This window comes from Micromonas pusilla (assembly GCF_000151265.4).
Source record: "Micromonas pusilla CCMP1545 genomic scaffold MICPUCscaffold_7, whole genome shotgun sequence".
Lineage (NCBI taxonomy): Eukaryota > Viridiplantae > Chlorophyta > Mamiellophyceae > Mamiellales > Mamiellaceae > Micromonas > Micromonas pusilla.
The window spans coordinates 1032711-1050849 of record NW_003315888.1 but is presented as its reverse complement, the minus strand read 5'-3'; the positions used below and the strand labels follow the sequence as shown (position 1 = coordinate 1050849).

The following is an 18139-nucleotide window of genomic DNA, read 5'->3' as shown; positions in this document are numbered from 1 at the left end:
CGACGACGCGTCGGCGGCGACGGCGGCGGCGTCGGCGACCGCGGCGGGTGCCTCCGCCTCGGACAACGCCGGCGCCGGTTCCGGGACGTCGTCGAAAACGTCGTCGAGCTGCGTCAATCGAGACTGCGTCGCGCGCGCGGAGACGCACGTGAAGACGTTCCTCCTCCACGGCGGCCGGGTCGTCCTCCGCGTGAGACGCGACGTCGACGTCGACGTCGACGCCGCGCACGCCGCGCGCGACGAGGACGAGGACGAGGACGAAGACGGCGACGAGCGCGAGGCGGCGGCGGTGTGGCACTGGAGCCGCCGCCGCGGCCGCCGCGACCGCGCCGGCGCCGGCGCGTCCCCGGACGGCTTCGGCAGCGCGTTCGGCGTCGGCGTCGGCAGAGGCGCGGAGTGCGTCGCGGACGACCGCCCCCCGACCGAGGGCGACGGCGCGTCCCGGGGCGACGCGCTGTACCGTCGCCCCGCGGCGTGCGTCGTCGGGCGAGTGCCGGTGCCGAACGACGCGCTCGAGATGAGCGTCTCGCGGTTTTTGCAGCTCGCGACGACGCCGGGCCCGGGCGGCGGCGCGCCCGGTCTCGCGACGACGTTCACCGAGCGCGCGTTGTACTTCGCGACGTCGACCGCGGTGATGTGTCTCACCGTGGACGCGATCGCGCCGCTGGAGATTCGCCGCCCGAGCGCGGTCCTCGCGCCCGCGGCGTCCGGCGAGAAGGAGGGCGGCGGCGGAGGCGCGGCGATTTGGGCGGCGGAGGAGAAGGAGGAGCCGACCGCGGCGGTTGCGGCGTGCGTGCGCGGGGAGGCGTACCGCGCGAGGCTGCGCGCCGCGCGAAATGCGGCTCTCGCGCCGCCGCCCGCGGGGAAATCTCCGAGGAGAAACGGCCGGCACGGCAGCGGCAGCGGCGCGAGCTTCGCGTCGTTCGACGCGAACGACGCGACGACGGAGCCGCCGACGCCGCCGACGCCGCAGCAGCCGACGACGACGACGACGCCTCCCCCCGCGTCCGCGTCCGTCGAGAAAGAAGCCGACGCCGCCGCCGACGCCGCCGCCGTCGACCCGACGCGCGCGGCGTTGCTGTCGAAGTCCAAGACCCACGTCCGCTTGGACCTCCCCCCGTCCGTCGCCACGGGGGCGTCGCACGCCGTGACGGCGTATTACGCCGTGCAGTTCGACGCGCTTCGGAGACTGACGCTCAGAGGCGCCGGCGCCGGCGCCGGCGCCGCGCGCGCCGACTCCGACGACGCGGACGCGAACGCGGACGCGGACGACGACGCGTCGTTCGTCGAGTCGTTAGCGCGCGCCGCGCCGTGGGAAGGCGGCGCGCTCGGAGGCAAATCGCGCGCGTACTTCGCCAAGACGAGCGACGATCGGTTCATCGTGAAGGAGGTGTCCAGGGCGGAGCGCAACGCGTTTCTCGACCACGGCGTCGGATTCGCGTACTTTGCGTACGTGGAGTCGCGTCTCGAGGACGAGGACGGCGTCTCGGGGACGTGCCTCGCGAAGATTCTCGGGATGTACCAGGTCGCGACGCGGAGCCCGATGGAGTCCACTGGTAGGACGGGGGAGGAGATTTCGCGCGGCGACGGCGGCGACGGCGGCGGCGGCGGCGGCGGCGGCGGCGGCGACGACGAAGACAAAGACAAAGAAGCCGCGCGGTTCAAAGAGACGAAGCTCGATTTTCTCGTCATGGAGAACGTCTTCTACGGCCGCGACGTCGCCGCGGGGGCGACGCGCGCGGACGAGGTCCCTCCGCCGTGGCGAACGTACGACCTCAAGGGGTCTCTACGCGCGCGCTACGCGCCAGCCGGGGGGGACCGCGACAAGCCGCCGGACGCCGCGGGCGCCGGCGCCGCCGGCGGGTCCCCGAGAGTGTCCGGAGCTTCCACGGCGACGTCGTCCGCGAGCGCGAGCGCGACGACGCCTGCCGTGCTTCTCGACGAGAACCTCATGGAGGTTCTCGCGACGGACCCGATACTCGTCACCGAGCGTTCGAAGCGCGCGTTGGACGCGGCTTTGAGACGCGACGCCGCGTTTTTATCCTCTCTGGGCGTGATGGATTACTCCCTCCTCGCGGGCGTCGATCGACGCGCGGACGAGCTCGTCGTCGGCGTCGTCGATTACCTGCGGCAGTACACGTGGGATAAGCAGCTCGAGACGTACGTCAAACAGAGCGGGCTCGTCGGCGGCGGCGGCCCGGGGAAGACGCCGACGGTGATATCTCCGGGGCAGTACGAGAAGCGATTCGCGACGGCGATGCGGCGGTACTTCGTGTGCGTCCCGGACGACGACGACGATCGCGAAGGGAACTGAAACGACGGAAACGGCGCTCCTTTGAGCGTTACGAATCAGTAGTAAGCGAGTGTGAACGCAACGCGACACGTGCGCGCGCATGCGATGACAACAACAAGTATTAGGTAGTAGTGATACATCGAGCGATCCCTCCGTCGGTCTTCTTCGATCAGCGCCTTCGATTACTAAAGTCTCGCATCACGTCCGTTGAGTCAATCGTCGCACCGTTCCCGCCGCGCAGCGGCCCGCCCTGAACCTCTCCCGAGCCGTACGACGACGGCCGCCGCTGCCGCTGCTGCTCGACGCGACCGCCCTCGACGCCTCGCCTTTCCCCGCCGCCGCGTTCGAAGCTTCCGTCCGCGCGCCGTCGCAGCGGCCTTCGCTCTCCTCGCTCGCCGCCGCCGCCGCCCCCCCCTCTCCCACCGCCGCCGCCGCCTCTCCCGCCGCCGTACGACCCCCCGGGGGCCGACCCTCTCCCGCGCCCGCCGCCGGGCCCGGACCCGGGCCCGGGTCCGTGCCCCGCTCCGCCGTCGTGCGCGCGTTCGCGTTCGAAGGACGACGACCGATCCGGGCGATCCCCAAAGTCCCCGCCGCCGACGAACCCGATCCCCCCGCGTTCCATCCGGCGCCTCGCGACGTGGTACTCCTCCGCGACGGGCGCCACCGACGGCCCGGAGAACAGCGCGTCTCTGCACCCCTTCGCGAGGTCGATCTCGTCCATGCCCTCTCTGCGCTGGACGTTGAAGGCGAAGAAATCGGACGCGGCGACGACGCGGTCGTCGCCCTTGGCGTGCGCGGCTTCTCGCACGAGACCGTCGACGGCGGTGGACTCCTCCTTGGCGAGCGCGGACATGTCCTCGGGCGGCGTCTCCGGCAGCGCCATGTCATCATCCACGTCATCATCCACATCATTCGCCACGTCATCCAGGCCTCTGACCGCGCCGGACGCGACCCCGGAGGCGCCGTACCGGTTGCTGAAGTGCGTCAGCAGCAGGTTACGCGCTCGGATCAACCTCGCGAACGCGCCCGCCATCGCCGACGTCGAGTGTCCCTTATACAGCGCCTCGTCGCGCTTAAACGCCGCGAACGTGCTCTCGTGCACGAGAACGTCCGCGCCGCGCGCGAGCTCGGCGATCGCGACGCTGTCGCACGTGTCCCCGAGGAGGCAGAGGCGGCGCCCCGGGCGCGTCGGACCGAGGACGTCCTCCGGGCGGATCGTGACGCCATCCGCGGTTGTCACCGGCTCGCCGTTTTTCAATTTTTTGTACAGCGGGCCGGGGGGCAACCCGAGCGCGGTGGCCCTCTCCACGTCCATCCGCCCCGGCTGGTCCGGCTCGTCGACGACGTACCCGAAGCACGGCACCGGGTGCCGAAGCGGCGCGGCGCGGACGACGATCCCGCCCTCGTTCCCGTTTCGATCGTTTCGCGCGCTCGGCGCCTCGCGATGCACCGTCCACCGCGGCGGCGTCGCGCGTCCTCGCGCGATATCCTCCCAGCCGCGGTGGTCGAAGAACGCCGGCGTCGGGACGCACGCGTCGCCGTTGTCCGGCCACCGCTCGCCCAAGAACATCTTCACGCGGCCGTCTGCGGCGTAGTGCATCTGTCTCGCGTGGCCGCGTTCGACGTCCGCGTCTCTCCCCGCGCCCTGGAGGGTCGAGGGTCCGTTCAAAGCGACGACGTCGGGGTGGAGTTGAAAGGCGTCAGATGGATGGAGTCGAAAGGTGTCGAGGTGTGTCGGGATTGAAAGCGAGGGGTGCGCGGAGAGAAACGAACGCCGGGAGAGAAAGTCCTTAAGGAATGAAGTTCACAACGCGAACGCGGTCGTATGGGAACCGGTGTGACAAAAAAAAACGCGCCTGCCCTCGCGCGCCGTTCCCGGGCGCGACGAGCTCGGTGACGATCAGCGGGAGACCCAACACGGTCCGCGAGCACGTTATCGCCGCGCGGACGTAGTCGCAGATCCCCGGCGGGCCGGTGATGTACAGCGGCGTCGGGTCCTTGCCGTGCACGCGTCGGAGCTCCGCCCTCGCGCCGGACAACGCGCAGATCAATCCGGGGAGCCCGAAGATGTGATCGCCGTGCATGTGCGTGATGAATATCCGCGTGATTTTCGTGTATCGAAGTTTCGAGCGCATCAGCTGGTGCTGCGTCGCCTCGCCGCAGTCGAACAGCCATATCTCGTCCGTGAGTCGAAGCGCGTACGACGACACGTTCCGCGTGAACGACGGCGAGCCCGAGGAGGTGCCGAGGAAGACGACCTCCATGCCGCTGAAGTTGGTGTCGCCGTCGACGACGATGGCGTCGCTCGCGGAGGATGAACTCGCGGGTCTCGAGTTGAACATCGTCCGCTGCACCGCGGGTGAATCGCCGGCGGGCTCCGCGGCGGGCGAGCGATCGGCGGCGGCGTCTTCTCCGGAAGCGACGACGCGCGCCAATCGTTCGACGAGGTCAGCCTTGAGCCCCGCCGTGGACCGCCCCCTGGCCTCGAGCTCCGCCTTGAGCTCCGCGACCTTGAGCTTCCTCAGCGAGTCCAACGTGACGCCGGAGGAGGAGGAGGAGGAGGAGGAGGAGGAGGAGGAGGAGGACGCGCGCGCGCGCGCGGAGGCTCGACATCGCGGACCGCGCGACGAAACCGACGACGCGCGCCGTCCGATGTCGTCGCCCGCCCTCCTTGGACGCCGCGGCGCGGCCGCGACGCGCGCGCGCGGCGCGAGGCTCGCGAGGCTCATCCCGCCGTCTCCGCGCGCGCGTTCCCGTCTCTGTTTTGTCTCTCTCGCGCGCCCACGCCGACGTCGGCGAAGGGCGAAGTGCGCCCCGCCGCCGGGCGACGGCGAAATTGCAGCGGACGTCGGCGGTCGGCCGGACCGATTACGATTGCGATCCACACAAAAAAGTTCATCGGTCAGTTGAAAGGGAACGCGATCAAATGTTGAAACCGAGGGACGGGTGAAGGACGAATGTAAAAAATCAGTAAAAAATGAACGCACCCCGATTCGCGAGGGGGAAAAGCGAGTAAACAAGCGACGAGTCACGGGACGCGCGCGGGCACTTCGCTCTGCGCCGCGCGCGTCGTGCCGATGCCGACGAAGAAGGCGCCGCGAGCGGGGAAGTCCACCGCGATGGCGGACCGCGCGGAGACGTTCGTGGAGCGAGCCGCGGCGGAGAACGAGTTCCGGCGGGCGCTTCGCGACCGGGTGCGTGCCGCCGCGAAGATTTCCGCACTTCACGAAGATTGCATTCAACGAAACCGTCGTACTCCTCCTCCTCCTCCTCCTCCTCCTCCTTTCCATCGCCGACGCGCTCACCTTTCCACCCCCCGCGGTACCGCCTCGTCATGTCCTTCAAACGCGCGCGCGCGCAGAACCGCCCGACGCCGGACTCGACTAAACCCGCGGTCGGGCGCGTCATCCATCGCATCAAGGGCGCGGTCGACTCGCTCGCGCGAGAGCGGTCGTCGCGCGCCGTCCTCGAGCTCGACACCGCGCACACGTTCGCGCACCTGAGCGCGCAGATCGCGGGGTTGCAGACGGCGTTCACGACGCTCGCGGACGGCGTCATCGACGAGCTCGACGCGCAGCGCGAAGAGCACGCGCGGTGGCGAAGAGAGAGCGACCGATGGGTTGGAAAGATGGCGCACCTGGAGAGCGAAATTTGGAAACGGTGCGACGTCGTCGACGACGCGTTGGACGAGAAGAACGCCGTCTCGCGCGCGACGTTCGATAAGCTCCGCGACGAGATGGGCCACGCCGAGCGCGCGGTGACGGAGGCGAGGATGGCGCTCATCGACGCGGAGCGAAGGGAGGCGGAGACGGCGCACGCGATGGCGTCGTTGCGCGCGAAAGCCGAGGGCGCGGATTTGCGGTTGCAGGATCAGGTGCGATTGTTGTGTTTCACCCACCGCTCGGTTTCAACATTTGATCGCATCCCCTTTCAACTGACCGGATGATCGTCCTCAGATCGACGCGCTCGACGCGCGGCTGGCGGCGACGACCGCGGCGGCGAAGGAGGAGAAGGAGAAGGAGAAGGAAAAGGAAAAGAACGCTTCGACGTCGACCGTTACAGAGCGCGACGTCGTCGAGCTCAGGGACTGGACGAGTAAGGTAACGTCCGCGCACGACGAGCGCCTTCGACGGGTGGAACGCGAGGCGAGGGACGCGAGGGAAGCGCTCGCGGAGACGCGGGGGATGTTCATGTGCGTTTCCGCGCTGGTTCCCGTACGACCGCGTTCGCGTGGTGAACGCCGTTTCTTAAGGACTTTTCCCGGCGCATCTCTCCGCCCACACCACAGTTTCAATCCCGACACACCTCGACGAAGGCCTTTCAACTCCGCTTCTGACGCCTTTCAACTCCACCCCGACGTCGCTTCGCGTGGAACGGCGCTCAGGTCGGCGGCGGCGTCCATGTCCGCGCGAAGCGGCCAACGACGCGGGGGAGGGAGCCGCGGCGTATCCGGCGGCGGTGCGGGGGGAGGGAGCGTCGCTCCCCCCTCGCGCGGAGACGGCGGGGGAGGGGACCGGCGTGGGATGGACGTCAGCGCGTGGTCCACGGGATCGACGTGACGAGATCGTTCGACGCTTTCAAACGTCATCAGATCAGACGAAGGTAATTAAATCATTTCGTCAAAGCTTCGCGCGCGCGCCCGCGCCTCCGCTGAACGCGCCCGGGGCCATCCCGACGCCCGTGCCCGGGAGAAACTTCACGTGCGAGCCTTTCGCGACGAGCTTCCGATCCGCCGCGGCGTCCGCGTCCTTCCCCTTCCCCTCCCCGTCCCCCCCCCTCGTCCAGATGCTAACCTCCAAAAAGGCGAGCGATCGGCCATGCTTGAGCACGCGCGCCTCCACGTCCACGTCGGTCCCGCCCGGCCCCGGTGACGCGTAAATCACGTTCAGCGACGCGCTCACGCCCGGGTCGCCGCACACGGTGAGCAACGCCGCGGTGGAGACGACGTCCACGAGCGTCGCCGCGCAGCCGCCGTGGAGCGCGCCGTATCTATTCTGCGCGCGTCGCGCGACGGGAAATCGACATCGGCACGTCCCGTCCGAGAAGTCGAAGTCGCGCGCGCCCTCGAGCGCGACCGCGTCGAAGGAGTCGCCGCCGAGGAAGGCGTCCACGAACGATCGCGCGGTCGCGACGGAACCGCGGTTCGCGCTGGGAGGGTTCATGACGAGACGGACGCGCTGAGAGGGTGGGGCGCGCGACGCGCGGGACGAAGTGAGACGACGACCCAGCCGCGCGAGAAAACGCCAGCTCGCGCGCGGCAGCAGCACTGACCGGCCAGCGGCAGAGTGCGGTTGTACTAACGCGCCGGCGGCGGTCCGCCCTCGACGTCAACGATCCGTGCTAGTTTGATTACACGCTAGACCGAACCCAGGCCGCGCGACCCGGCGCGTCTGCGCGGAGGCGTTGCCCCCGCGCGACGCCACCTACCGATCGCGCGACCCCACCCACGCGCCCGCGCGCGTCGTCCCGACGCGCGCGAAGCCATCGCCATTTCCAATCCACCCCGCTTAGGCCTTCTTCTCGTCCTTCTTGGTCTTGTCCTGGGGGCGCATGCGCTTGGGCGGCTCGCGAATGCGGCGCGCCTCCACGGAGCGCACGCGGACGACCTTGCTGTGGATCGCCGCGGAGATGCAGTAGTACACCTTGCGGTAGAGCTTGGGAAGCGTGTACGACTGCGAAGACGGGTGCGAAGATGGGAGAGGCGAAGAGGTTAGGGTTCGCTCGATGGGAGAGGGGGGGGAGGGGCGCGCGGACGGCGGGAGGGCGCGCGCCGCGGCTGGGTTCGATAGCGCGGCGAGTCGCGTCGCGAGGACGTCCGTCGTCGAGGCGAGCGCGCCGCCGCGTCGCCATCGCGCGCGATGACGACGACGACGGGGAGGGAGAGGGAGAGAGGCGAGGTGAGGCGCGACGACGGGTCGGGCGCGCACGTCGAAGACGCAGGACTCCTGAAGATCGCGGATGGCCGCGGACTCGACGATGTTCCTGACGAGGAACCGCTTCACGGCCTTGTCCTTGGGCACCATCGAGCCGGACGCTTCGCAGAACACGCGCTTGACCTGATGATCGGGAGACGGAGGGGTCGAAGACGTCAGCGACGGCGTCGGCAGAGCGCGTCGAACGATGCCGGGTATTCCAAGCCCTAAAAGAATCGAACGAACGACCCGCGCGCGGACGCGACGGCGTCGCGACGACGCGAGGGAGGGAAAGGGCACGCACGTGTCCGCGCGCATTGGCGGGCTTGTTGCGGCCATTGGCGCGTCGCTTCTTAGGCATGATGAGTGTTCAACGACGCGTGCGTGCGCTGAAAGAGGGACGTCGGATGCGCGGTCTCCGGCTTTTGAGCGAGCCGCGTCCGCTTCCGCGTAGTACTCGTTCCACGCGTACTGTACGAGCAAACACTCAGAGAGGAGAGTGTGTACGAAGGTACTCGTTTTTCATGACTGGCGCACATACGAAAATGCGCCTCGAAAAGTACCGCGCGCGTTCGAAAATCTCGGCGGAGAAAAGCGAGAGAGGTCGGCACGACGCGACGAGTGCCCACCGCCCTCCCACGCGTCGTCATGCCCGCGTCGGAGCCGACGCGACGCGTCGAGCTCTTCGGCGGCGCCGTCTCCGCGAGCTTCCCGACGCGCTACCACGACGTCTCCGACTTCCGCCCCGTGCCGGATAACCAAGAGGCGTGGACCGACGCGAGCGCGGACGAGAGCGTGATCGTCGAGATCGTCGAGCGCGTCGAGCGCGACCCGATGACCGGCGACGGGCCGTCCGACGAGGAGGGCGCCGCGGCGTGGTTCTGGCGCGACCTCGCGGACGTGAACGACGCGAGCGTGAGCTCGGGCGCGAGCGAGCTCGTCGGCGTGACGAAGCTGGCGCGCGAGGACGACGTCCCCGTCGGCGTGCGCGCGTCGACGTCGATCACCAACTCGACCGAAGACGTCGACGCGAGGAACGACGTCTCCGTCTCCGTCGCGCGCGGCACGCAGCGCGTCGCGAAAGGCCGCGACGGCGACGACGCGAGGAACGACGTCTTCGTCGTCCTCGCGTGCGTGCGACTGCCGCGCGTGGCGTCGGACGTGCTCGTGACGCTGAACAGGCCGCTCGCGATCGCGGCGGGGAGTCAGACGACGCCGCAGACGGGATCGGGCGCCGTCGCCGACGCCGCCGCGGTGAAGACGGTCGCGGAGGAGACGTTACGGGGAATCCTCTCGTCGCTCGCGATCGAGGACTGGGGGCTGTTCGGGTGAAGCGATCGACGATAGATAGACGACTGGATAAATAAGAGCTGCTGCTAAGTTCGCGCGGGCATCGTCGTCGCCTCCTCGGAGAAGCTCGCGTCGTCGAACGTCACGTCGTTCCGGAAACTCGCGTCGACGTCGCCGTCGCCCTCCCTGAGCCCTATTCCTTCGTCCCCTTCTAACCCGTCCAGGCTGCGGTACACGCCGTCTTCGTCGACGGTCCCGTCGAGGTCGTCGTCGCTGCCGTCGTCGCTGTTCTCCTCGTTCTCCTCCGCGGCGGCTTGCTTCGCCGCCTCGTCCTCCAGAACCATCCGCTTAAACGTCAACGCGAAGTTAGACCCGATCACCGTGATCGGCAGCGCGATGACGATGATCCCCAAGATCATCACGCACCCCGCGAGCGCCTTCCCCAACGCCTGCGTCGGATACATGTCGCCGTACCCAACCGTTGTCATCGTGACCAGGCACCACCAAAACGTGCTCGGGATGGAATCGAACGGGCTCTGCTCGTACGTCGTCGAACAGTCGTCGCTGCGTTTGTACGTGTACGGGCACGAGAACATCGCCTCGGACGGGTAGTTGACGCTCGGGTAACTCGTCGCGTACGTCGCGGGGTCGATCCACACGCACGGTTCGGATAAGCCGCTCTCCAGAGTGTACGTCGCGGTCGATTTCGTCGCGGGGCCCGTGTTTGCGTCGACGAAGACGTCGCAAAAGTACAAGTACGGCCGCATCCACATCTCGAGCTCGGTGTTGTACGTCCCTCGCTCCGCGTAGTACACCAGAGAGGAGCAGATGATCGTCGCGATGGCGGTGAAGAAGATGAGCATGTAGAGCGCCTTGCTCGACTTGGCCATCGTGTTCACGAACAGCGTGACGCTCGACCGCGAGACTTTGAACATTCGAAACACGCGGACGAGCCTCACGACGCGAAACACGGACAGCCCCGGGATGGACGCCTGCGCGACCATGAGCTCGAGGTAGAAGGGCAGAATCGCGACGATGTCGATCTGGTTCATGACCTGCTTGAAGTACAGCTTCACGTCCGGCGTCGACGCGACTCGAGCCACCACCTCAGGGTCGTTCCGTGCGAGCGATGATATCGGGGTGGAGTTCAAAGGCGTCAGAAGCGGAGTTGAAAGGCGTCGAGGGCGGGTATTGAAAGCGAAGGACCCTGGGCGGAGAGATGCGCCGGGAAAAGTCCTTAAGGAACGGCGTTCAACACGCGAACGGGGTCGTATGGGAACCAGTGTACAGAACGCACCTCCGCCGTGAAAATCGTGACGCAGATCGCCTCGATCACGAACCACGAGCTCGACGTGTCGACGTCGTGCGAGTAGTACTGCGGCAGCGTCTCGAGGCAGAACGTCAGCGTGGACACGATGACGATGAACAGCGTGAACGCGGTGAAGTACCTCGCCTCTTTCGACGACTTAGGGTCGTTCCATACGAGCGAATATCGGGGTGGAGTTCAAAGGCGTCAGATGGAGTTGAAAGGCGTCGAGGGCGGGGATTGAAACCGAGGGGTGGGCGGAGAGAGACGACGGCAAAAGTCCTTGAGGATCGGCGTTCACCACGCCAACGCGGTCGTATGGGGACCAGTGTATAGAACGCACCTTAGGGTCGTCCAGAAATTGCCACGTCTTCTCTTTAAACGTCAGCGGCAGCTCGACGTGCCATCCGTATTTCGTCTTCGCCCACAGCAGCGCGGCGTCGAGCGCCTCGTCCTTCTTCGGCGGCTCCGCGGCCGCGGGCGCCGCCGCCGCATCGCCGCCGGCGTCCGCGTCGGTTGACGTTCCGTCTTCCCCGCCGGCGGCGCCGCCGCCGCCGCCGCCGTCGACGACGTCCTCTCGATCCTTCTTCCGGTCCCTCTTGAAATCGAACGCGCTCGCGGCGTCGACGGTGAAGTAGCTCGCCGGGCCGACGTTGTGGTCCGCCTGCAGCGACCGAGCCTCCGCGGCGGCGGCTTCCGCTTCTCCCTCGAGCACGGGATCGCGAACTTCGATCACGGAACCTTCCTTGACGTCTTTCAGATCGAACCCCTCGTACGCGACTCCGTACGTCGGGTCGCGGAGCATGAACACGTGCGGCGGGAGCTTCAACCCCGCGGGGAGCTCGCGCGCCTCGGACGTGTAGAACGCTGCGGGAGGAGGAGGAGGAGGAAGAGGACGGGGTCAGTCGGTCGTTCGTTAGGTTTGGAAATCGCTCAAATCCATCCGCGCGACGACCGAAGAGGTTGAAATCGAATCGGCGGGCGTCGCGCGCGCGCCTTCTTCGTGCAGCCTCTTGAGGTCGTCGTGATCGAAGCTCACGTTCCACGTCGCGCGCTTCATCCTGTTACCGCTCGCGATGAAAATCTTGCACTCGCCGGTGAAGAACGTCCGCACTTGCGCGGCGACCCCGGGGGTCTTCGGAGGCGCGTCCGTCATGATTCTTCTTCGCGCCTCGCCTCTCTCTCTTCTTCTCTCCGCCTCGGTTTGTGATTAATTTAATTACCACTCGCGCTCCCTCTCGTCGGACGCCGCGCCGCGCGCGATCGAACCCGCGCGCGACGACGACGCGACGCGCGCGCGCGAGCGATGCGCGCGCCCGCGGCGCGCGATGCCGTGCGGATCCGCCCTCCGTGCGTCGCGCCGCCGCCCCCGACGCGCCGCGGTTCGAAATGATGAATCCCGTCCCGTCCGCGGCGAGCGACTGCGACTGCGACTGGTCCATCGCTGGCGCAGCACGGCACGGTTCGATGCCGCGTCATCACTCGACGACGCGCGCCCTCCTCTCGCGCCCGCGCCGTCCCGACGTATCGCCCTCGACACGATGCTCCTCGCGACGTCGTCCTCGACGCGCGCCCGCGCTCCCGCGCCGAGGTCGCGCGTCTCCGCCCGCGCGCTCGCGCGCTCGCGCGCGGCCACCGCGACCGCGACGCCGCGACGCGCGTCGTCGTCGATCGCTGCTCGCGCTGGCGGAGGCGACGTTGGCAATCCGTTCGTGGAAGGCTGGCTCGACCTCGCCGACGTCGTCAGCGGCGGCGGCGACGACCTCGGCGTCAGCGAGCTCGCGGAGAAGCTCGGGAAGGATATCTACATGGACGTGAACGGCTGGCACCTGTTCCTGCGCGACGCCAAGTACGCGACGCCGCTGTCGAAGATCATCGCCGCGCGTCTCGCGGCGGACGGGAACCGCTACGACGAGGACGCCGCGCTTCAGCTTCTGCGGGAGTGCCCGGTGAAGATCGGGGGTGGGAAGCAGAGCGTGAAGTTGTTCGACCTGATGCCGCGCGTCGTCGTGGACGACTACCTGAAGATCGTGGAGGAGTACGCGGACGACCTGTGATCGAGAGGAGACCGCGGGGGGGGATGGGGGGGAGGGTGGTCTCGGAGGGGACGACCGAAAATAAATATTAACGACGCGACGTAATCTGACGTCAACGCGACAACGACGCGCGCGCGCGCCGGCCCTCCCCGCGCGGGTCTCGCCCCACCCCCCCGTTTCCTCTTCTCCCCGCGCGCGATGGGCAAGCCCGCGGTGACGCAGGTCGAGCCGGACCCGGCGACGCGCGAGGTGCGCTCGTCGTCGCGTCGCCGCATCCATCCAACCCTTCCGTCGTCGTCGTCGTGACTGGTCCCCATACGACCGCGTTCGCGTGGTGAACGCCGTTCCTTAAGGACTTCGTCGTCGTCGTCGCGTCCGACGCCTCGACTCCCTCGCGTCGTCCTGTCGTCGTCAAAACGTCGTCGTCGCTCACCTCGTCCGCCTTCGTCTCCCCTCGCGCCGCCGCAGCGCATCCGCGCGTGCATCCTGGACACGCTGCGCGAGCGAGGCTGCGGCAAGAGCATGTGACCGAGCGAGTGCCCGCGAAAGGTGTTCGCGGGAGGAGACGCGTGGCGCGGATACATGGAGGCGCGTTCTATACACTGGTCCCCATACGACCGCGTCGGCGTTGTGAACGCCGATCCTTAAGGACTTTCTCTCCCGGCGCATCTCTCCGCCCAGGGTCCCACGCTTTCAATCCCCGCCCTCGGCGCCTTTCAACTCCACGCCTGACGCCATTCAACTCCACCCCGACGTTCGCTCGTAGGCGACGCGACGCGAGGCGAGAGCGCTCGCGGACGCCGGCACCGTCGAGATCACGCGGGGCGGGGACGTCGTGTACGACGGGAAGGCGAAGACGGGCGAGTGGTCCGGGCCGGTGCGGTTGCGGCTGGCGGCGACGACGACGACGACGTCCACGGCGGGAGAGGGGGGGGGAGGGGGGAAGGCGGGCGCGAGAGACGAAGGCGGCGGCGGCGGCGGCGGCGGCGGCGGGGAAAAAAAGCGCCGCGACGGCGCCGCCGCCGCCTCGCCGACGCCGGTCGCGAAGCGACGACGCCTGGGGTGCGCGCAGTGCCGCGCCGCGAAGACGCCGCAGTGGAGGACGGGACCCGAGGGGCCGAAGACGTTGTGCAACGCGTGCGGGATCGCGTTTTTGAAAGCGCGAAAGGCGGAAGCGAAGGAGGAGGAGGAGGACGCGCCGCCGCCGGCCACCGCCGACGACGACGCGAAGGCGGGAGCGGACGGAGCAGAGTAGACCGCCGCCGTCGCCCGCCGCGCGTGGACGCGGTCGAGATGACGCGAGCCTCGACCACGGCGTCGCGAAGACGTCCCGGGGTTCGCCGATGACGACCGCGCGACGCGGGGGCGCGACGCGATGACGCGCGAACAGAGCACACCGTAGAACGACCCTGTAGAACGACCGCTGCGCTGCCACGCCAGCGCCAGTCGGCAAAACTCATGAACGAGATCCCGCGCGTAAAAAGAAAAGTGCTAATAAAAGGTGCCTTCCACCCGCGTCGCGCCCCACGAAGAGCGATCTCGCCCGCGCCGCGCCCTCACGCGCGAACGCGCATCGGATCGCGGTCGAGGGTTCCCCGTCGCATCGCGCGAACGGTCGCCGCGCGCGCGCTCGCTCGGCGTCTCCTTTCTCGAGGGCGCGACGGCGGCGTCCGTCGGTTCCACCATCTGACTCCATTCGGTTCGGGTCGGGTTTTGAACCCGCGAGACAAAAACGCGTCGCTGCTAGCTAGCAGCGCGCTCGCCGACGCGGGGATCCGACGGCGACGACCGTCATGCCCGCGGTGTGCACGGCGCGCGCGCTGACCCCGCGCGCCGCCGCGGGCCCGTGCCGTCATCGCCCCGCGAACGGCCGCCTTCTCCCGCTCAGAAAGCCTCTGCCGGCGTCGCGCGTCGCGGCGTTCGATCTTCGACGCCCCGCGTCCGGGTCGTCCGCGGCATCGCGCGCGCGCGGCGGTCGCGCGACGTCGACGTCGACGACGACGACGCGCGCGACGCCGCCGGACGCGGACGGACCCGAGGCGAACGCATACGACGACGACGACGCGGACGTGGCCGCGGACGCCGCCGACGCGGACGACAACGCGGACGACGCGCTCGCGCCGCGGGCGGGGACGACGCGCGAGGGCAGCGAGGACGACGATCCGTTCGATTACCTCTCCTCCGCCGACCCCCCGAACGACCCCGCGAAGTCGAAGTCGAGCGCGGCGTCGCCGTCGCCGACGCCCGCGGCGGAACCCGCGCCGTCGCTCGCGCCGCCGACGCCGTCGCCCGCGCCCGCGCCGGAAGCCGCGGAAGCCGCGGCCCGGGACGCCGCGCTCCCGCCGACGCCGCCGCCGACGCCGAATCCGCCGCCTTCGACGCGCCCGCCGCCGCCGCCGTACGACGGCGCGCAATTCGACGTTCGAGGCGACGCCGTGTTTGGCGACACATACGCCAACTACCCCGGGTACGAGGGCGTGTACGTGGACAACACGAACGAGGAGAACGATCGGCGCGGGATCGTGGCGCCGTCGCCGGAGCAGCTCCTCGCGGCGGCGGCGGCGGCGCCCGCGCCGGCGCTCTCGCCCGACGAAAAGATGGCCGCGGCGGCTTTGGAGCTCAGGCGCGTTCTATACACTAGTTCCCATACGACCGCGTTGGCGTGGTGAACGCCGATCCTTAAGGACTTTTGCCGGCGTCTCTCTCCGCCCATCCAGTGCGTTCAATCCCCGCCCTCGACGCCTTTCAACTCCCTCTGACGCCTTTCAACTCCGCCCCGACGTTCGCTCGTATGGAACGGCCCTCAGCGAGGTCGTGAAAGAGGCGGTGAAAGAGGCGATGAAGAACGAGAAGGACAACAACATGGGGGGCGACTTCGTCGTCGTGGACAGACCTGGGACCCTGGACGGCGAGGGCGAGGTCCCTAAGCTGCTTCCGAAGGGGATCGCGAAGGGCGGCGCGAAGACCAAGGCGCCGGGCGCGGGGTTGGGGCCGAAGAAAATTTTGGAGGGACCGCCGCCGAGCGAACGCGGGAAGGAGCCTCCTCTGCCGGTCGTCGCGCCGCCGCCTTTGCCGCCGAGCGAGCGCGTGCCGGATAAGGATAAGCCGGATAGGGAGAAGACGGGGGAGAAGACGACGTCGACCGGCCAGGACAAGGAGATGTCGGAGAATTTGTCGGACAAGAAGGTCGGAGTCGAAGGCGCGGCGGCGGGCGCGGCGGGCGCCGGCGCAGGCAACGCCGGCGCGTCGACCATCGACGCCGCGAGAAGAGATATCCCCGAGGCGGACGACCTCGTCCCGCCGTCGCAGCGCGTGCCGGACTTTGTGAAAGAAGCGAACGCCGCGAAGGAGCCGCAGTCCGCGAGCGCGGAGACCGAGCCGACGACGGATTCCGGCGGCGGCGGCGACGACGGCGGCGGCGGCGACGGCGGCGACGGCGGCGACGGCAAAGGCGGCGGAGGCGACTCGGGCAAGGGAGGCGACGACGACGACGACGACGAGAAGGATGAGAACGACGACGACGACGTCAACCCGGAGGACATCACCCCGCGGTGGTCCCCCCTCGCGGCGCTTCGCGTGTCGGCCGCGACGACGCAGCTCGCGTTGGAATCGTTCGTCAACAAGAGCGTGAAACTCTGGGTGACGCGAGATCCGTCGATGACGTCGCGGCTGTTCTTCTTCACCGTGATGGGCGTCAACTTCCTCATCGCGGCGTCGCTGTTGGGCCCGCAAGAGCAGCTCGACTTCGCGCGCGACTCGCTCTTCAACACCGTCATGGGGACGACGCCGCAGTGGATCTTCAACCGAAACCAAGGGCCGATTCAGGCGACGTTTCTCACCTCCGCCGCCGCGTGCGTCGCCGCGATCGCGAAGATACGTCTAGGGAACAACATGGTGCCGCTGTCGCCGTTCATGCACGGCGTGCTCGGCCTCCCCGTGGGTTTCATGCTCGTGTTTCGGTGGAACAACGCGTACGACCGCTGGTGGAGCGGTCGAACCGAGCTCGGGCATCTGCTCATTCGGTGTAAAAACCTTGGAGGGATGTTTTGCACCTGGGTCGCTCCGTTCGATCAACAGCTCGCGACGCGCGCGCTCGCGCTTCTGTGCGCGCTGAAAGAGTGCGTCGCGGATCGATTAAACGGGACGCAGCTCCCGGACGGCACGGTCATGCTCAACGCGACGTCGCTGAGCACGCCGTTGCACCCGGACGATTTAGAGGGCTTATTCAACGCGGAGAACAAGGTGCTGTTCTGCATCGAGATGTTGCGCAAGTGCATCTTCGACGCGCACAAGCAAACGCTGCTGCCGCCGCCCATCTTGGGCGGGATGAACAACGAAGACCTGTACGGGATCATCCGAGCGTACGGTGAGTGCGAAAAAGTCGTCATGCAGCCGCCGCCCGGGTGCATCATCTCGCACCTCAAGTCCACGCTCATGGTGTACGTGTGCACGTTGCCGTTCATTCTGGTGCACGAGGTGGGCGCGTTCGCCGTCGTCCCCACCACCGCGCTGCTGTCGCTCGCGCTGTTCGGAACCGAAGCCGCCGCGGAGCAGATCGAGCAGCCGTTCGGGAACCGCCCGTACCACCTCCCCGTGCGCGGCTTGATCATCAACAACACGCGCGATTTAGGGCAGACGTCGCGGCCGGTGCTCGGATTCAGCGGGTACGTCAACTCCCCGAGAGACTTCAGCGACACGCAGTCGCAGTACACGCCGCCGACGGGCTACGACCCGTACGCGGGAGGGTCGGGCATCGCGGGGGACGGGCCGCTGGAGACCGGGAGCGGGCCGCTGCTGTACGGCGCCGCGGACGCGTGGGACGAGGACGCCGCGGGTTCGAGCGCGGATCGCGGCGACGCCGCGGAGACGCGTCGAGGAAAGGGCGACGGCGACCGCGACGGCGACCGAGGCGGGCAGGGGGGATCCGGGAGGGACAGGGACAAGGACGGGGGGAAGGATGGGGGGAACGAACGCGACCGCGACAAAAACGACCGGAACGGGGGGAACGACCGCGACCGGAACGGGGGGAACGAACGCGGGTCGTCGGGAGGGGGCGGCGTCCTCGCGGAGCGGAGCGAGGGCGAGAGCATCACGCTGCCGAGTCCGTTCAACGACGTCGCCGGCGGCGGTCCGCTGGAGATTTCCGCGGACGGCGCGACGCTCTCTCCCGGGACGTTCCGCAGCGACGAGAGCGCGGGGGGCAACGCGCCGAGCTGGCTGAACCCGTACGGCGTGGGCGGAGACGAGGGCGGCGTGAGAGGCGCGGGCGGGTCGGGGGGCGGGGAGTCTGGCGCGGCGGAGG

At 68.5% G+C, this 18139-nt stretch overlaps 10 protein-coding genes across 10 annotated transcripts; 6 read left to right on the top strand and 4 right to left on the bottom strand.

The window, feature by feature from the left end:
• Positions 1-1366: 1366 nt before the first annotated feature.
• MICPUCDRAFT_18503 (uncharacterized protein) lies at positions 1367-2314 on the top strand (the record flags this gene model as incomplete). Its single annotated transcript, XM_003060157.1, has 3 exons — positions 1367-1556; positions 1668-1767; positions 1909-2314. Coding segments are annotated over 3 exons (696 nt in total), but the record flags the coding sequence as incomplete, so codon positions are not given.
• A 937-nt stretch (positions 2315-3251) lies between these two features.
• Positions 3252-4557, bottom strand: MICPUCDRAFT_18700 (uncharacterized protein; the record flags this gene model as incomplete). The annotated part of the gene is made up of 2 exons (XM_003059866.1): positions 3252-3731; positions 4192-4557. Coding segments are annotated over 2 exons (846 nt in total), but the record flags the coding sequence as incomplete, so codon positions are not given.
• Positions 4558-5627: 1070 nt separating this feature from the next.
• Positions 5628-6852, top strand: MICPUCDRAFT_59738 (uncharacterized protein; the record flags this gene model as incomplete). The annotated part of the gene is made up of 2 exons (XM_003060156.1): positions 5628-6167; positions 6250-6852. The coding sequence occupies 2 exons, from the start codon at positions 5628-5630 to the stop codon at positions 6850-6852; spliced, it is 1143 nt and encodes a 380-aa protein (XP_003060202.1).
• Positions 6853-7068: 216 nt separating this feature from the next.
• Positions 7069-7332, bottom strand: MICPUCDRAFT_8757 (uncharacterized protein; the record flags this gene model as incomplete). The annotated part of the gene is made up of 1 exon (XM_003059865.1): positions 7069-7332. A coding segment is annotated over one exon (264 nt), but the record flags the coding sequence as incomplete, so codon positions are not given.
• Positions 7333-7618: 286 nt separating this feature from the next.
• On the bottom strand, positions 7619-8592 carry MICPUCDRAFT_27736 (uncharacterized protein). The gene is made up of 3 exons (XM_003059864.1): positions 8510-8592; positions 8221-8349; positions 7619-7965 (listed from the first exon to the last, which is right to left on the bottom strand). The coding sequence occupies exons 1-3, from the start codon at positions 8564-8566 to the stop codon at positions 7801-7803; spliced, it is 351 nt and encodes a 116-aa protein (XP_003059910.1). The 5' UTR covers positions 8567-8592; the 3' UTR covers positions 7619-7800.
• A 261-nt stretch (positions 8593-8853) lies between these two features.
• Positions 8854-9537, top strand: MICPUCDRAFT_59735 (uncharacterized protein; the record flags this gene model as incomplete). Its single annotated transcript, XM_003060155.1, has 1 exon — positions 8854-9537. One exon carries the CDS (start codon positions 8854-8856, stop codon positions 9535-9537), a length of 684 nt encoding a protein of 227 aa, XP_003060201.1.
• Positions 9538-9547: 10 nt separating this feature from the next.
• MICPUCDRAFT_59734 (voltage-gated ion channel superfamily) lies at positions 9548-11957 on the bottom strand (the record flags this gene model as incomplete). The annotated part of the gene is made up of 5 exons (XM_003059863.1): positions 9548-9677; positions 9712-10601; positions 10793-10960; positions 11145-11668; positions 11870-11957. The coding sequence occupies 5 exons, from the start codon at positions 11955-11957 to the stop codon at positions 9638-9640; spliced, it is 1710 nt and encodes a 569-aa protein (XP_003059909.1). The 3' UTR covers positions 9548-9637.
• Positions 11958-12570: 613 nt separating this feature from the next.
• On the top strand, positions 12571-12846 carry MICPUCDRAFT_9459 (uncharacterized protein; the record flags this gene model as incomplete). Its single annotated transcript, XM_003060154.1, has 1 exon — positions 12571-12846. A coding segment is annotated over one exon (276 nt), but the record flags the coding sequence as incomplete, so codon positions are not given.
• A 573-nt stretch (positions 12847-13419) lies between these two features.
• MICPUCDRAFT_59732 (uncharacterized protein) lies at positions 13420-14092 on the top strand (the record flags this gene model as incomplete). The annotated part of the gene is made up of 2 exons (XM_003060153.1): positions 13420-13458; positions 13604-14092. The coding sequence occupies 2 exons, from the start codon at positions 13420-13422 to the stop codon at positions 14090-14092; spliced, it is 528 nt and encodes a 175-aa protein (XP_003060199.1).
• Positions 14093-14630: 538 nt separating this feature from the next.
• Positions 14631-15506, top strand: MICPUCDRAFT_59731 (uncharacterized protein; the record flags this gene model as incomplete). The annotated part of the gene is made up of 1 exon (XM_003060152.1): positions 14631-15506. One exon carries the CDS (start codon positions 14631-14633, stop codon positions 15504-15506), a length of 876 nt encoding a protein of 291 aa, XP_003060198.1.
• Between the last annotated feature and the right edge of the window lie 2633 nt (positions 15507-18139).

What these genes read in the sequence shown, in the direction of transcription:
- MICPUCDRAFT_27736 (XM_003059864.1), bottom strand. Translation starts at nt 8,566, where the DNA reads ATGCCTAAGAAGCGACGCGCCAATGGCCGCAACAAGCCCGCCAATGCG. An exon ending in CCGCCAATGCGCGCGGACAC is followed by an intron (nt 8,350 to 8,509) that starts GTGCGTGCCCTT and finishes CCCGATCATCAG; the next exon opens with GTCAAGCGCGTGTTCTGCGA. An exon ending in AGGAGTCCTGCGTCTTCGAC is followed by an intron (nt 7,966 to 8,220) that starts GTGCGCGCCCGA and finishes CCGTCTTCGCAG; the next exon opens with TCGTACACGCTTCCCAAGCT.